Raw genomic sequence first — 15,884 nt, 5'->3', positions numbered from 1 at the left:
AAAGCTTCGTACAACACGGTGTTCAATACAACTCGGTTTGCGTGCATTGTCAATGCAAAAACAGTGGTCGATCTCAATTAAGGAGCTTTACTGCGGCCGCGGGGAGCTGAAACGAGGCCACGCAAGTTCGACGGCGATATTTTTGCACTGAAACTTCGAATCAAAAAGGGAACAACGGCATTTGATAGTGCTGGATTTTCTCAATCACGTAGGTCAAGTTTTTTACGTGAATTTCAGTGTTAAATATTCTTATCAAGCAAATAAACATTAGGCGGTCGATAAGTAGTAGGTCCAACCATACTAACCACATGCCACAGCACAGGGTTCGAAATTTGCGATGGTCCGCTGGCCATTGGTCACCCAAAATCATGTCGGACTAGCTTAAAATCATCAAATTCGGAAGTTACTAAGCTCTAGTCCGTGTGGCTAGCCAAAATATTGCTCCATTGTCGTTCCCAGCTAATCCTGGCGCGAGGCAGGCGCTGTAACCACTATTAAACCAGTAACGACGTGTTGGGGTCGCTGCTGCAGTTAAATAGAAACCTGTCTTGTTCATGTTAGTGGTAAAGTTAAGCTCTTGCATGTGTGTATGCAATCAACACATCCATGATCACGTTTGACAGACAGTTATGACAGACGGACTTGTAAATGTAGAGGGGGATTCTGAAATTAAAGTTTACAATGCAATTTAGAATGGCCCTCTACCATGTCTACTACTAGGCTCTTTCTAGTCTAAGTAGCATCACACCTCTCTCTGTCTCTGAATCATCGTGTAACCCATGTTAGCATGTATTATGCAACGGTTAGTTAGCTGTCATTCTGTGGACAAAGCTGAGCTGAGTGTAAATTAAGTGCGTCGCATCTGCGACCATCCCCAAACATGAACGCTACCACAGTATCAAGGGTGGATATCTAAAGCTGTGTTACGGAGAATCCCGGGATTTAACCCCGGGGCGCTCCTTGTACGCAGTAAATAGTATACTGTGGGAGCGTTTGGTATGGGGCTGGTCGCAGTTACCCAGGCCAGGGTTGAGTGCAGTGTGATGTGTCAGGCATGATATTCTGTAGATTTAAATCTGATTTCAGATTTTTTCTTTCATCATGTCTATGCACGTTTTGCTTTTTCCATGTATCAAAATCACCTAAAAATTTTGATTTCTGATTTTTTCAACAAACCTCAATATCATCCCTGTGTGTGTAGACTCTAATGTTGGATGTACAACATACTGTAACATTGGACTCCTCTAAATTACATTACAAGTAAATTACTTTTGATTTTATACGCAAGGGTGGACGATCTAAAAAATAGGTCTCTTTTTTTGGTGGTCGATGAGTAGATTCGATCTACACCAAATGTACATAAATGTTGTATTTCACCTGCCCTCAATGTACAGTGTACAATGTCTGACAAGTACATTAATTGTTTACATGTACAGCTGTATATGTACATGTATATCATAGAGTTCTTTACATCTGTGTTCTCCATACAGTTTTGACTTGTGCTCAATGCCACAATGCCAGTTGCTGGCAGTACATTCTTCCAGTGTTCTGGGATGAAGATTTGTCTCATAACTACCTTGACTGTTGTCACCTTGACCGTTTCGTGTATTGGAAATAACAAGTGAAGATGTTCAAGAATGAATTTCAGGTAGGTGTTGGAATGTTCATTTACAATTTTTCATCGTTGTCATAATTATTTTTTTTTTTCTTGTCAAAGCTAAGTATGGTACCTGGGCTATTGAAGTACCTGGGCACATCAGGGTTAATATTCATTCTTGATGCATTTGAAGTACACTTGTAGGACCATTGTGATGTCATAGGTCTTAGAAAGGCATTATAGAATCTTGAGCATCATAATGATTTTTCTGTAAAGATATTTATGGTTTCATAATATTGCTCAGTATGATTGTGCGGGATTGTTCTTGTTTTTATCAAGAGGCTGGTTAATATTTGTACATTATTTTAATAAACATGTGGTTTAATTAAAAAAAAAATATGCCTCGAGACACAAAACAGATTGGCACAAGCAAATATGTACAGTATGTGATAGCTTTATGCAAAAACAACAGTTTGAAAGAAGACTAATGCTGCAAAGTGAAATATTTTACCATTCACCTCTTCTTTGCAAAATGGTATGCAATATTAATACATGCATGGTTGCTTTGCTCCTGCAGGGTGGACCGTTTGTGGAGGTGTTCAGCTCTCAGGGCAAAGAACCCTTGCTGAAATGGAAGCTTGCTGGACAGGCATCCATTCAAAAGGTACAATGTAGGCTGCTATATGCTACCTTTACACCATCTTCCCGCCAGCCAAGGCAATCAAGTTTCAGGCCACCGAGGACGAAATGGGTTGGACGTAAGACAACGTGGGAGGGACAGGATGGGCAAACATGACAGGCCATGGTGGCTGAGGATGCCGTGTCAGATTTTTAAGCTGTCAAAAATTTTGCCATGGCAGTCACGGTGCTGATGTGAAACCATGTAGGCCTTGATAAGACGGGAAGAAATGCAACAAAATGTGACAGCACTGAATAGGCCATTAAAAAAACAAACTTTGAGGTGGTCTGTAATGGGGCACGAGAAATATGTGTAGTCCAGCCTGACTAGATGCCGTGAGACTGATGTCTGAAAGCTACCAGATCACTAGAACAAGGACTAGAATGAACAAGACCGGAGTATGTGGCGGGATGGGGGGGGGGGGGGGGGGGATAGAGAATATCCCACCTACCTACGGTGCACTATGTTTGCGGCAAATGGGGTTGCTATGGCAGCGGGGAATATGGAGTTAATGTAGCATTAGATCACTAGCAGCTCTGAAACCATAGTCATGGTATGCTACTTGCAGCTGCTGCTTGCAAGCCTCTGTGAAGGTGGAGGAGAAGGTGCAATGGTTCTTATGGACTGAATGCTACACTATCCACCAGACCAGCTGGGTTTGAGCTTTTCCCCGACACTTGTATTCTTTGCAAAGGCCCTTTCTTCAGTATACATGTACTTCACCCCAGTCGGGTCTATACATTGATACCCCAAAATAGGGTGCTGATCGATGCTGAATGTGAAGTTGAATTCAGCAACTGTGCATTGGAGAGTGGCAGCCATGCTATATAGAATAGATGCTGGGGGAAAGATTGATGGACATTCCTTGCTGCTGTGGTTGTTTTTTGGGGTCTTTTCTAGTAGGAATTAGTTACCTTGGTATGTTTCAAACAGTCATTGATGCTGTTCAGGTACTTTTTAAATGATGTCCATTTAATAGTGTTTTGCAACATGGTATGTTGAAAGAGTCTTGAAGAAATATCCAATAATGTATATGATTTGCCAACAGCTACATTGAATTCATGGTGCTACACATATGTAATTTCACAATTTACATGGTGAAGTAGACTTGCTAGTCTCTGGTGATATTGATGACACCTAAGCTTCAAGCAGAATCAAATAAAAAAGAACTTATTATGAAGGAATGTTTACATTTCTTTGAGCTAAATTTCATATAACAACTTTCTTGTGTGTTTTTTGTTTTTCATGTTGTTCCAAACACCATCTCCTCAGGAATTACTCTTGGCACTTGGGAGTTGTGAATACTCAAACAGCTTTTTGGACTGTAGGCTCTTATCTCTTTTTGTTTGTTTGTTTGTTGAATGTTGTACATAGACATTTGACAAAGAATGCAAGAGCTACATTCACAGCCTGGAGGGAGCATCGACCACCACCAAAATGCAGCTGCCAAAGGATAGCAAACAAACATGTGAGTATCAACTCTGACCCCTATTTACTAGTATCTACTCCAACATGTGGAGAGACTTCGGCCCAGGGAATTGCACCAAGAAGACAAGGTCCCGATACAATACACTTATTCAATGGGTTTATTGCCACTTGGTCTAATATCTGATGGTCTATTTCCCAGTTTGTCCAAACACTACTTCGATTAAACTCATGTGGTCTACTATCAATTTTGTCAAATATCTGTTTGGTCCGATTCTTACTTGGTCTAATGCCCAGTTTGGCTAATTACTGTTTGATCTTTTGACAAGATGGTGTACATGCAATTTTGTTTCCTTGGACTTTTTCCCATTTTGTCTAATAAACTGTGGGTATTAGACGAAATTGGCATAACCCATCAGGAAATAGACCGACTGGTAATGAGGCTTAGTGGCAATTGAACTGAATGGTCATTAGACGAACTGGTTGTAGACGGAACAGGATTAGACCATGTGGGTCAAGAGAAGATGGCTATTAGACCAAGTGGGAGTAGTCCAAGTGAGAGATTGCCATTCGATGTATTGATACATAATTTTGTTTATGTATACATGTAGGTTTCCTCGACTCACTGAAATACTCACTATACCAGTTTATGTCGTCACTAGTGGTAAAGGATAAGAGTTCAAACATATCTATCATAGACCTTGATGAGTGAATGATCACCTTGAGGCAGGATTGAAACTAATGGAAGACAAGAATATGTACTTGGTGCAGATTTTCTCTCCATTTAAATGAATAACCATGAGTCATATATTTGTTTTATGTCTATAGTGAGTAGAATTTCTTCACCCTCCCCGAAAAAAAAAAAAAAAATGGTTAATGTAGAATATGTGACGCATATAAGATGCATGTATGCATATGTTGTAATTCTCTCTCCCTCTCTCTCTTTGTCAGTGGCCTTGATCCAGAGGTACCTAGTGATCCAGTTCTTTGTGCCTCTTGGTCAAGATTTCTCCATGGAGCTTGGGTAAGAACTGCACCATGAACATTCTCTTGTCTGCATCTAGTATAAGTGATCATGTATATGTGACCAGCTACAACAAAAGGATCCTAAAGTCGCTGACGGGCGAGCCAAGCATGGCCCAGAAAAATGCTATTTTCTGGCCTTTCCTTTGGTTATTTAGCTTTGAAATTTCGGCAGATGATAGAAGATACATTAGACTACAAAATTATGTAAAAACAGAAATCCGAACGTTTTGACAGATTTTGGTGTTCTGACTTCAAACTTGATTTTCTGGGCTCACCCGTCAGCGACTTTAGGATCCTTTTGTTGTAGCGGGTCACATATTTCATGTATCTAGCAAGATGCCGTCCATCGGCATCCTCTTTACTGATGTACAGATCAGATTTTATTAAATATCTTTTTTATTTTTTCCAATGGACAAAGCCTTCACATGCTGCCTTCCAGTCTCTGTAAGTAGTGGTTAAGATTTTTTTTTTTTTTTTTTTTTTTTCACAGTAGACCTAGAGAGATACTTTGAAATGAGAGTGTTGAAATAGCTTGAGTTTGCTTTTATTTCTGCTTTGGACAAACACCTTGCAAAATTTCTGTCCTTAATGAGCATCACCATGAATATTATTGAGTCATAAGTGTTAGTGCTGAAGAAGTTGAAATCTTGTTTTTATCTCGCATGTATAGTTTTCTTCTTTTACAATGTATTCTGATGTTGTCTTTCTGTCACATTTGTCGTGGTTGGTTTTAGAATCAGTGACATGAGCAACAACAAGAGAAGGCTGTTCCTCTCGACAGCCCAGAGGGAGACCTCAGCCACTCCGCTGCATGCCAAAGTACCCCTCACTATCATGAAGAGAGCTGTGGTGAGCATTTACGGTGTACAGGCCCATTTGCACCAGAGATGTGCCATATTACCTGAGCTCCCTATATGATACACTACCAAGGTTTTATCAAAGCAACATTCCCAGAAGCTGTGATTTGTTTTTATCGAGTTATTGAAAGGACCAACGGCTATAAGGGATCAGAACCGTCACTAGCTAACAAGCTGAAGTTCAATAGTCTTAGTGGATATGACACATCATGGTTATTACTAAAAACACTAAATAATCAGTATTTATTTAGGTCAGTGAAGGGCAACTTGAGCCAAATTTTACTTGGCTATTAAAGAGATCTTTGAAGCACATGTTTTGAGCCATCTTTTCAAGCAGTGCTTACGATGGCGGCCCTCTGCATAATCGCTTCTTAACTATAATTGTTATTGTAATCCCTGCTGCATAGACATGCATACTGTATATTATATCATTAATTTCCTATTATATTGTTGTTTATGCAAATCAAACGACTCTGTTTTAAATTTACTTTGTATATTTCCCACATGTTCATGATTATGTAACTTATGTACTGTATACGCCATATATTTCGCGAGTCTAAATTTTCGCGAATCGGGAATTCCGGACGATTTCGCGAGTGGTTAAATTCGCGATCATGGAGTCCTGTACTGAACGGAGAAATGTACATGCGTACGTCACATTCACATAGGGATCAGAGTCAATATTTTCGTGTGTCTTTAATTTCGCGGATAGCACCCGACTCGCGAAATTTGGGAAAATAAAAACCTCGCAAAATATTCGGCATATACAGTATATTGACTTGCAGAAAATAAAGTATCTATCAAACAAACAAACACTTTTATGGGTATTGCTGGAATTGATGGTGTCATTTCATGTTTTGTTTCTCATCAGTGGTTAAACCTGGCTATCAACATGGTTTTATACTCTTTTACGGGGATTGTTGGAATTGATAATGTCATTTCATGTTTTGTTTTTCATCAGTGGTTAAACCTAGCCATTGACATGGTATCCTTGGTTGGGGAGCTGTTCCGAGGCCAGACCTTCAAGTCTCTGGACACTCTCCTCATCTCTGCCTCCTGCAAGCTTAGGAAGATCTTCACCCTCAAGGATCAACCCCCAGATACCACTGATGATGATGGTAGGCATTGTGTGTGTACCTGTGTCTGCATGACATCGTGCCATGTTTGTTAGTTTGTATGTGTACATATTAATTGCCCATTGTGACATTTTGCTCATGGCATTACTGCAAATTTTATGCCATTGTCAAAATCAGATTACACGTTTTCAAACTATTATCATATCATGGAATACACGTACCCATGTGTGCTCTTGCATTACCATACCTGGAATTGTTTGTCATTTGTGTGTTAACAGAGCCATGCAGGAAACTGAAGTCAATAGCAGCAACCTTTAACCCTATCTTACCTGGGCTACTTAGCAAGCTTGAATTCCTGGGGGGGGGGGGGGGGGCATTACGGCCCCCCTTTAGATCTCGGCCGTTGATCGCGCGATCGCCGCAAAATTTTGCATGAACATAAAGCCGGATGTAATCTACAAGACTGTTAAGTTAAATTTTCAAAAACTTTGCATTTTCTATTTTAAATTAATTAATTATGCAAATATATGTAAAAACCTCATTTTCGTCTGTAATTGACTTATAAAAGCTTATGGAATGCTGATTTTTGGTGTAAATATTTCTAGTGACAATCCAAACATTTGTGCGTAAAAAAAATTCAGTATCAAAATTAATTTCTTATGTTTTTTATTGTTTTATCATTTTTTTATGTATTTCTCTGTTTTTTTGAACTTTTGTTTTTGTTGCTTATTTCAGCAGAATTTGTCATACACATCTTTAGAAGCATAATTATACTAAAATAAATTCATTTCAGCCATTAAAATTAAAAATATGAATCTTTATATGAATTAATTGAAAAAACACAATTTGTATTGACTTTGTACACAAAATCACTTTTTTGAGCAATTTTGGGGTTGACGAAAATTTTTTGAAGGGGCGTGGCTTCGGAACGGTATGCCCGGGCGCGACAAATCTGGTCTCAAAAGTTGCGCGAGACTTGAAAGTAAAAAGTCAGCGAGCGGCGCGGTCAAAAAATTTTGTGCAGCGGAATGGTCGTGGAATTCATCAAGGGGGGGGGGGCATTATGCCCCCCCAGGTAAGTTAGGGTTAACTAAAAAAGCTCTCAGAGAGTGCTGACCTCCGCCAAGCAGCTCATTTTTACCCATACATTCCTTTGGGATTGTTGTTTGATTTTGCACTTAAGTTTCAGCAAAAATGCCTCAGAATGTGGTATCCAATTGCTTTCTATTCTTATTCATAATTATGAGTATTCACAAGTAGGAAATCATAGATGCTGAAAACTGATTATGTGACTATTCTTACGGTAAATGAAAACCTTACCTAATCATATGCACTTGCATGTATTTCTTTTCTATTGTAGTGTTGTATAACTGTGATCCACCGACCAACAGTGTCAGAGATATTTCGTCAATCCCAAAAACTTGCCAATTCAGTTCAGACGTCCTACATCTAACCCAGGTTAGTGACAGTATTTGTATAGTCTACATTTATTTTTACAACTCTATCTACTTTCTATTATTTACTTGGCTTGTGTTAGATAAACATGTCGTGTTTTTTGTGTGTTTACGTAATCATGTTGGAGTTTTCTGTCTCCTAGATGATTGTCGTAGTAGTGACTGTACAACTTATATAAACACATAATCATGTTACCTGTGAAAACTATTTAAGCAACTATCTTATATAAATGTGATATATATCTTACACTTTATTTTCCCACCTTTGTTTTGTCTTCTCTGTTGTGTTCGTCAATTAAAATTCTGAGATATTTGACTTTCATAGTAATTGGTTACTAATCAAGATACTTCCTCTTGTAACATTGTTAATATCTATGGAAAATAAAGCAATATTTTGTGAGTGAGAAATAATGCCTAGATACTTTTGCAGTAGTGCTAGTGGCATTATGTTTTGGATTTGTTGATTCATTTATCTATACATTTGTCTGATATGATTTTGAGTTTTGTTGTGCCTTTCTTGAGAAAGACATGGTATGAGAAAAGAATGTAATCTAAGCTAATATTTAGCTGTTCATATATCACTGTTGTCCTTCCTAATCAAGTTCATATAGACCCTTAGCAGCCTCTGTTTATTACTGTCATGGATACTAGCTCTGTTTATTACTATCGCAGATACTAGCTGTGTATTGTCATAATTATCAAGACAGGATTTTTTAATTCTAAAGAGACAGCTCTGCCATTTTACACAGTATTATAAGACACAGGGCTTTACTGGGAAACTTAGGTGTTACACTTCCAAAAAGTACATTTTTGGCATGTGTTTCTTCAGCTCTCATTGCACAGCACTCATAATACTATTTGGCATCATTAGATGGTTATATTATAGAAGTGCATGGAGTCTGTTCTACACATTCATGTGTGCTTTTGTCCGTGCCATTCGTACTTTCATTTGCACTGTCATTCTGTATCATAAGAAGTGTAGTAGAAATCAAGTCTAGTCTGATTATTTGCTGGTTCACTGGTTGCACTGCTACTATATGACAATGTCCCCACAGGTGCTCTCCATGGCCAAGCTGAGACACGTGGACTTCAAGATGAGAGGCGACGGAAGCAGGCCTTCCTCCTCCACGGAACCTGGTGAGTTGAGATGACCGGTCAGAGACAGCATTTACCAATGACCGATGATCAGTGTCAAATGATGTAGAGCCATTTAGAGAGGGATTATGTAGAGCAGTTTTGCTAGGGCTCCATTCCTGTGTTCTTAAGAATCTGTGAAAGTTAAAGCAATGGAGAGAGATGGAAATCTAATAAGCCCCACACCTGGCACTACATGTTTGTTAGGGAGCAGCATTATCATGTAATTTCTCATTATACAGGGAACTAAACAGAATCTTTTTGATGTAGAATGCTTGAAAATTATTTGAAGTGGCACCAACTGTTAAGCTATAGAGTTGAAATCTAGTGGGCACAGACTATCACATTCAGTAGTTAAAGAAATTGCTCTGTTGCTGTACAGGTGATAAGAGTGACATCTTGTTCATTCTCAGGTATTTTCTTTGAAACATCCCTGTAGCACACAGAAGGCTGATGATAAAGATACATGGATACAAACCTGAAAAATGAAACTTGAATTGATGTATAAGATCAAATCTCCCAAACTCATTCCTAGATCTGAACTCCAGCCTCCGTGCCAAAGATGACCGTCCAATGCACATAGCCTTTGGCACCAAGGTTCCTGTACCTTCTACATCATCAGGGAGAAAGGTTTCAGCCTCGGGGCAGAGAGAGGTGAGAATTCTGTGATTCTTTACTTAATTATATCCGCACCATGTGAAGTATGAAAGGGGCGGGGATATTAAGATGTCATTACATGATTGGTAAAGTCCAGTCGGTTAGTTGGCCTTGACATTTGGTCACAGACATCCTCACAGTAATAGCATAATTCACAAAACTTTATATACCTATGAGTGCAGCCTTATTTTATTGAGCATCAGCAAAGAGCTCAGTCAGTATAGTTTGACTGTTTCAGCCATCACACTATTAAAGGGATTGTACAGGTTTGGTTGAGACCTAATTTCAGGTTTCTAACATTTTTTGGTGAAATAATGAGAAACCTCATGAAATATGAAAGAGCATGTAATTCTATGAAAAATTCAATGTTTATTTGATGAAAATTGGTTTTGAAATGGCTGAGATATCAAAAAAAGAGCGATTCTAATAAAGTGTGGGACCCACACTTTATTACGATCGCTTTGTTTTACTTTGTTTTTGGATGTTTCAATCATTCCAAACCCGATTTTCATCAAATAAACTTTGAATTCCTCTTAAATGGTATGCTCTGTACTTTATCATAAGTGTTTTCTTGGTATCTCACAAAAAGTTAAAAGCCCAATTCTCATCTCTACCAATACTGTACCATCCCTTTAAATTGTCTGTAAGGGTTAAGTGATAAAACTAGGTACGCATGATACAGATATAGGTGTGTGAGGCATATTTTTCATGTACATCAAACAAGGTGTTACAATGGCAACCATGTTCAAGGACTAAAACCTTTCTTTTTCAGGAGTTATGGCAGGAGTGTTTACATTTGTTGAGGTGGTTCTAGTTTCCCTTACCCTGTGCAGCTTGGATAGTTTTGCTTCATTGTACAGTTTAGGGCCAATGACTGAGAAAAATGTTATGAACATCTGATTGTGTTTCTTACCATGTCAGAGATTTAAAGTTTAGTTGTCTACAGTAGTAATAGTTGTATGTTTACAAGCATCTGAAGGTAATTTTCCTTTTAATTCACAACCTGAAGAGTATGGGAGAAAAGGATGGTGAATAGATCTCTGTTGAATTGTAGGTCACCTATGGAAAGTAAAGTAAAGTTTAGCAGCCATCAAGTCAAAGAGACTGTATCATAAAGCAGATTAAGGAGTGGTCATTTTTTTTTCACTGAATTAAAATCATTTCCAAGTGCTTTTTAGCTCACCTGAGCCAAAGGCTCAAGTGAGCTATTGCGATCGCCCTTCGTCCGGCGTGCGTCGTCCGTCGTCCGTCGTGCGTAAACTTTTTACATTTTTATCTTCTTCTTGAAAACCCCAAGACCGATTTTCATCAAACTTGGCAGGTAGCATCCCTAGGGGGTTAGGAACTCAATTTGTTAAAATGGGCACTATGCCCCACCCAGGGGGGCCCCCAGGGGGGCCCAAACCCCCCAAAATTAAGGAATTTGTAAAAATCTTCTTCTCTAGAACCAGAAGTGATAGAGCTAAGTTAATACTATGAGTTAGTACATTGATGACTGTAGTTTCAAGTTTGTTCATGGCAGAATCAGGGGTGCCCCCCCCCCCCCTTGGGACCCTGGGGAGGGGGTGGGGAGGGGTCCTAATGGGGCCTAAATTATACATTTTCATCTTCTTCTTGAGAACCCCATGACCAATTTTCACCAAACTTGGCAGGTAGCATCCCTAGGGGGTTAGGATCTCAATTTGTTAAAATGGGCACCATGCCCCACCCAGGGGCCCCGGGGGGCCAAACCCCCCAAAATGAAGGAATCTTTAAAAATCTTCTCTAGAATCAGAAGTTATAGAGCTAAGATAATACTATGAGTGAGTACATTAATGACTGTAGTTTCAAGTTTGTTCATAGCAAATCCAGGGGTGCCCCTCTTGGGGGCAGGGGGTGGGGGGTGGGGGGGGGGGGTGTTGGGAAGGTCCAAATGGGGGCCTGAATTGTACATTTTCATCTTCTTCCTGAAAACCTCATGATGGATTTTCGTCAAACTTGGCAGGTAGCATCCCTAGGGGGTCAGGATCTCAATTTATCAAAATGGGCACCATGCCCCACCCAGAGGGCCCCAGGGGGCCCCCAATCCCCCCAAATTAAGGAATCTTTAAAAATTTTGGCCCTTATTGTACATTTTCATCTTCTACTTGAGAAGCCTGGTCAAATTTTAGTAGAGCTGTGAATAATTTAGATTAGTGACTGCGTGAAAGGTGAACTTGCGATACTCAGGTGAGCGCTAGACCCGCGGGTCTTTTGTTTTATATAAAGGAAAATGTTCATATGGAATTTTTTTTACACTGAAATGTTCTGGGGTAGTCTTATTTAAGTGCATTTGTGTCATGTAATATTATGATAGTCTTATATACTGAGTTTACAAAATATGTGTTGTCTCTTATTGTCACGGATGTATGTTAAAAATACAACACTATAATTTGTGTGGAAACATAAATGAAATGAAAATGAAATATCCCCATCAAAATGGAAGGGAAGGCTACAGTGAAAGTGCTTTAATCAAGCTGGTATTCTTAACCTATGACTTTAATTCATTTGTCACGTCATTATCAGTTTCATTGCAAGTCACACCAGTGTTTTAAAGTAGATGAAGTGTAAACTTGTTTTATTAACAGGGCTCCAGTGCCACTGGAAGCAGGACCAGTCGCTCATCACACTCCGGCCCCCACAGAACAGAAGGTGAGACGGAACTCTGGCCAGTAACCTCATTGGGCTCCCAAAGATTTGATTACCTTTGGAGCTCATATCTGTATCGATGATTCATCTAATTCTACATGTCATCTCTTTCCTAGAAAGGAAGTGGCTGCTAAATGGCAGTCGTGTCACAATATTGTCATCATGAAACCAATGCACACTTTGTGCATCATTAGTCTGGAAATACATAGTAGCCACTGAGATATTGTGCCAATCTTTCTTTTATAGTTCGTGTTTCAGAAAATGAAATCTTTATTTGAATGTTATTCAGACAGAATCCTCACTCAGATGGCATACTTTCTATTGTTGGAAATAAGGCTTCATAGAGATAGGAAGAATGCTAAACAAACCTCTGAAAATCTTTAACCTTCTTGCAATATTTGCGTATTTGTTGTCCAGTCGGGTAGCATTGTGATGGTAGAAAGCTGTTGGTGTGTCAACCTCAAGTTCAGTGTCTAATATCCCATAATAAAGCCCAAACATTGAACCAGTAGATGATAGTTACATGAACCTCTTGCAGCATGAGTTTGTTTCTCTTTCAATATTTGTGCAGAAATCCCCGTGTTATAGGATCTTGTGGTTACCTGTGGATGTAGGATGGTTATTCTGCACAGTGAAATATCAGTAACAGAAAAGCCTCTTGCATGTAAACCTGCTTGTATCATGTCAGAGCTGTACCGTACATTGCATACCTGGCAGTGTGCTACCATGGTCTACTTCAATGTACAGGATGTGTGTAACCAGCTGCCCTTTGCTCCACTATGTCTTTTAGTTGATGGGAAATAAGCATAGATATGGATTGTAGGTACTACCAGTAATGCATGTCAAGTTCTAGAGTGACTGCTGGATTTGAAGTGGTCCATCTCTGTGTATCAGAGGCTCAAAAGTATGAGGTAAGTATGAAGATTACTTTACCCCAAAAAAAAAAACAACAAAAAAATTAAAATAGTAGGTTTCCTAGTTAGCATTGCAAGTAGAAGTACAATGGTCTAATATGCTTGTGAATGCCTACTGTGACCCTGCAGACCCCCTTCACAGTGCCAGAGGCCAGGCCCCACCCAGTGCTGGAGAGGTCAACAAACTAGTGGTCCATGGTCATCAGCGACAGCAGTCAGACCCAGGCACGGAGATACAGCACCCTGACGGGATCGACAAGGGTGAGTGTAGAGATTCAGTAAGATATAGTAAATCACACCATCCTTGCCATACAGTACAGATAGCTTTTCCTTGTCCACCAGGAGAAAAGATTTGGAGGCCAGTGTGATATAAAAGACTGAGATGCTCCGTATTTTCAAAGCAATGCTTTTGTTATGCTGCCACTGCGAAGTGTTGGCAGAGGTATTATGTTTTTGGGTTGTGTGTCCGTCCTTCCAACTGTTCTTCCATCAGTCTGTAATCCATTTGGTGGACAGCATAACTTAAGCACCATTTGAGGTATCCAAATGAAACTTGACATATGTATGTAGGAGTGGACGAAGCTATGCATTTCAACTTCTGGACACACACACTTAAGGTCAAGGTCAAATACAAAAATTTCACAATCCCCCCCCTCCTCCCCCCACTCTACAATGCCTGAATGTATTTTCATGAAACTTTGTGTATATACAGTGTATGTATTCCCAGGTACAGATTCTCTAGATTAAGTTTTCGGCCATGGGGTCGTACGTGTAGATCAATGGTCAAAGGGAAAGTGAAAATGCTAAACTTTCACTTGGTACATGCTTAAGTTGTTTATTGCAAGCTTTTGTATTGTTGAAATATATGTGGAACTACATTGTGCAGTGAAATTATTTGTTTGATTTGATATTGCTGTTGCCATTAGACACGTATATGAGGCCATTCTACAACATTTTGATAGCAGTTGAATGATATCTTATGAGGCCATAAAAGTTTTTTCGTGATATGATTAATTCTAGGCACCCTGGCAGGGAGCAATACCTGGACATCTTCTGGGATCATCGAGGATCGACAGCCACACCCTCCCAGGGAAAACTCTGGCGGACGATCGCGACGAGTGGTCAAAGTGAGACCGTCCAGTGGCAAGAAGAGTGGGGAGGCTGGGCGCAGCGATGCCGATGAGTCCAGTGACGCTGACCTTGCCTCGGCGAGAAGCAGGCACCGGTCGGGTGGAGCCGTCAGAGACAGTAACCCCCATCCAGGCAAGAGTGATTCGGCGGACATGCTGTCAGCTGGTCTGAGCAATATGATGAAGAGTAGCAACTCTGCCGGGAAGGTCAGAACTCGATTGGACAGCCTGTCCGAGTCTGATGAAGGCGGGGGGAGCAGGCAGGGTAGAATGGCCTCGGGGCGGAGCAAGATCCCCCGGAGGAAGAAGAAGGAGCGTGGTGGTGGTGGTGGTGGACCAAAAATGTCTGAGAAGGGTGCGACGAGGGGCGAGGAGGATCCTATCTCAAAGAGTGTCGCTAGAGAGGATGCCGATGTTGTGACTCAAAGGATGTCTATGGTGCAGTCAGTGGAAGGGAGAGTGATCAAGAATGGTGCAGATGTCAGCGTAAGACTGGGCGGCTCAGGTAGGTGCCATATGAGTTGTGTTGGTTGGCAGTACTTGCAGAAGAAATAGACCCTGAAAGTCCCCTCTCTCTCTCTCTCTCTCTCTCTCTCTCTCCCTTGTTTGCTTGTAGTAGATACAAAGGGGTCATTAGTGGTAGTTGGTACATTACACAATGACATCAATTTATTTCAGTTTATTTCAATACTTTACATCATTGATATAGATGACAGCATATTTCAATAATCATCATTTCTTTTTTATGATGTCAAGTTAATTTATCGGCCACTGGATTTTTTTAAAACCTCAAATATACCCCCTCCTCATTAAAAAAAAGAATGACAAATGAGATTCAAAAATGATGGAATTAAATCCTAACAGCTCCAGTGTATGTACTTTGGCAAATTAGCAAGTGGTATGTAATTGATAATCCAGTTCCGAAGCATTTCACTGAAACACTGATGTATTTCATGCGATGCAGTTGTCTTACTTCATTGTTTTTATTCACCACCAAGTGAGAAGCAATATTGCATAAGAGCTTAGCAAAATGCCACTGCTTTGTGAATCTGTCCACATCTCATCATCAAGCTTCAACTCATTATTAATGGAAGACTAGTGTTATTGTCATCCTGGCCCTTCAATGTTTATATCATCAGTTTTGAAGGGATTTTATCATCAGTATTTGAAGGAAATGATTTACATATCATATAGTTTGTCCTGTGTTGAATCCACCAATTATATGAGGGGGGGGGGGGGGAGGGGGAGTGAGATATCAGTGAAAGACA

At 40.0% G+C, this 15,884-nt stretch overlaps 1 protein-coding gene across 1 annotated transcript in view; it reads left to right on the top strand.

Moving 5' to 3' along the window:
* The first annotated feature begins 1,521 nt into the window (after window positions 1-1,521).
* Window positions 1,522-15,884, top strand: part of LOC140239012 (protein CFAP20DC-like) — a 72,844-nt gene continuing 58,481 nt past the window's right edge. The window contains exons 1-12 of the mRNA XM_072318913.1: window positions 1,522-1,648; window positions 2,175-2,261; window positions 3,651-3,744; window positions 4,653-4,725; window positions 5,462-5,576; window positions 6,546-6,702; window positions 8,021-8,118; window positions 9,170-9,251; window positions 9,784-9,902; window positions 12,512-12,575; window positions 13,616-13,747; window positions 14,507-15,121. Of these exons, the coding sequence (XP_072175014.1) occupies window positions 1,628-1,648; window positions 2,175-2,261; window positions 3,651-3,744; window positions 4,653-4,725; window positions 5,462-5,576; window positions 6,546-6,702; window positions 8,021-8,118; window positions 9,170-9,251; window positions 9,784-9,902; window positions 12,512-12,575; window positions 13,616-13,747; window positions 14,507-15,121 (1,657 nt within the window). The 5' untranslated portion in view covers window positions 1,522-1,627. The remainder of the gene's footprint in view (window positions 1,649-2,174; window positions 2,262-3,650; window positions 3,745-4,652; window positions 4,726-5,461; window positions 5,577-6,545; window positions 6,703-8,020; window positions 8,119-9,169; window positions 9,252-9,783; window positions 9,903-12,511; window positions 12,576-13,615; window positions 13,748-14,506; window positions 15,122-15,884) is intronic.

The sequence above is a fragment of the Diadema setosum genome, chromosome 2 (genome assembly GCF_964275005.1).
Source record: "Diadema setosum chromosome 2, eeDiaSeto1, whole genome shotgun sequence".
Taxonomy (NCBI): Eukaryota; Metazoa; Echinodermata; class Echinoidea; order Diadematoida; family Diadematidae; genus Diadema; species Diadema setosum.
The sequence above is the reverse complement of the archived record's forward strand: the minus strand, read 5'-3'. Positions and strand labels throughout refer to the sequence as shown.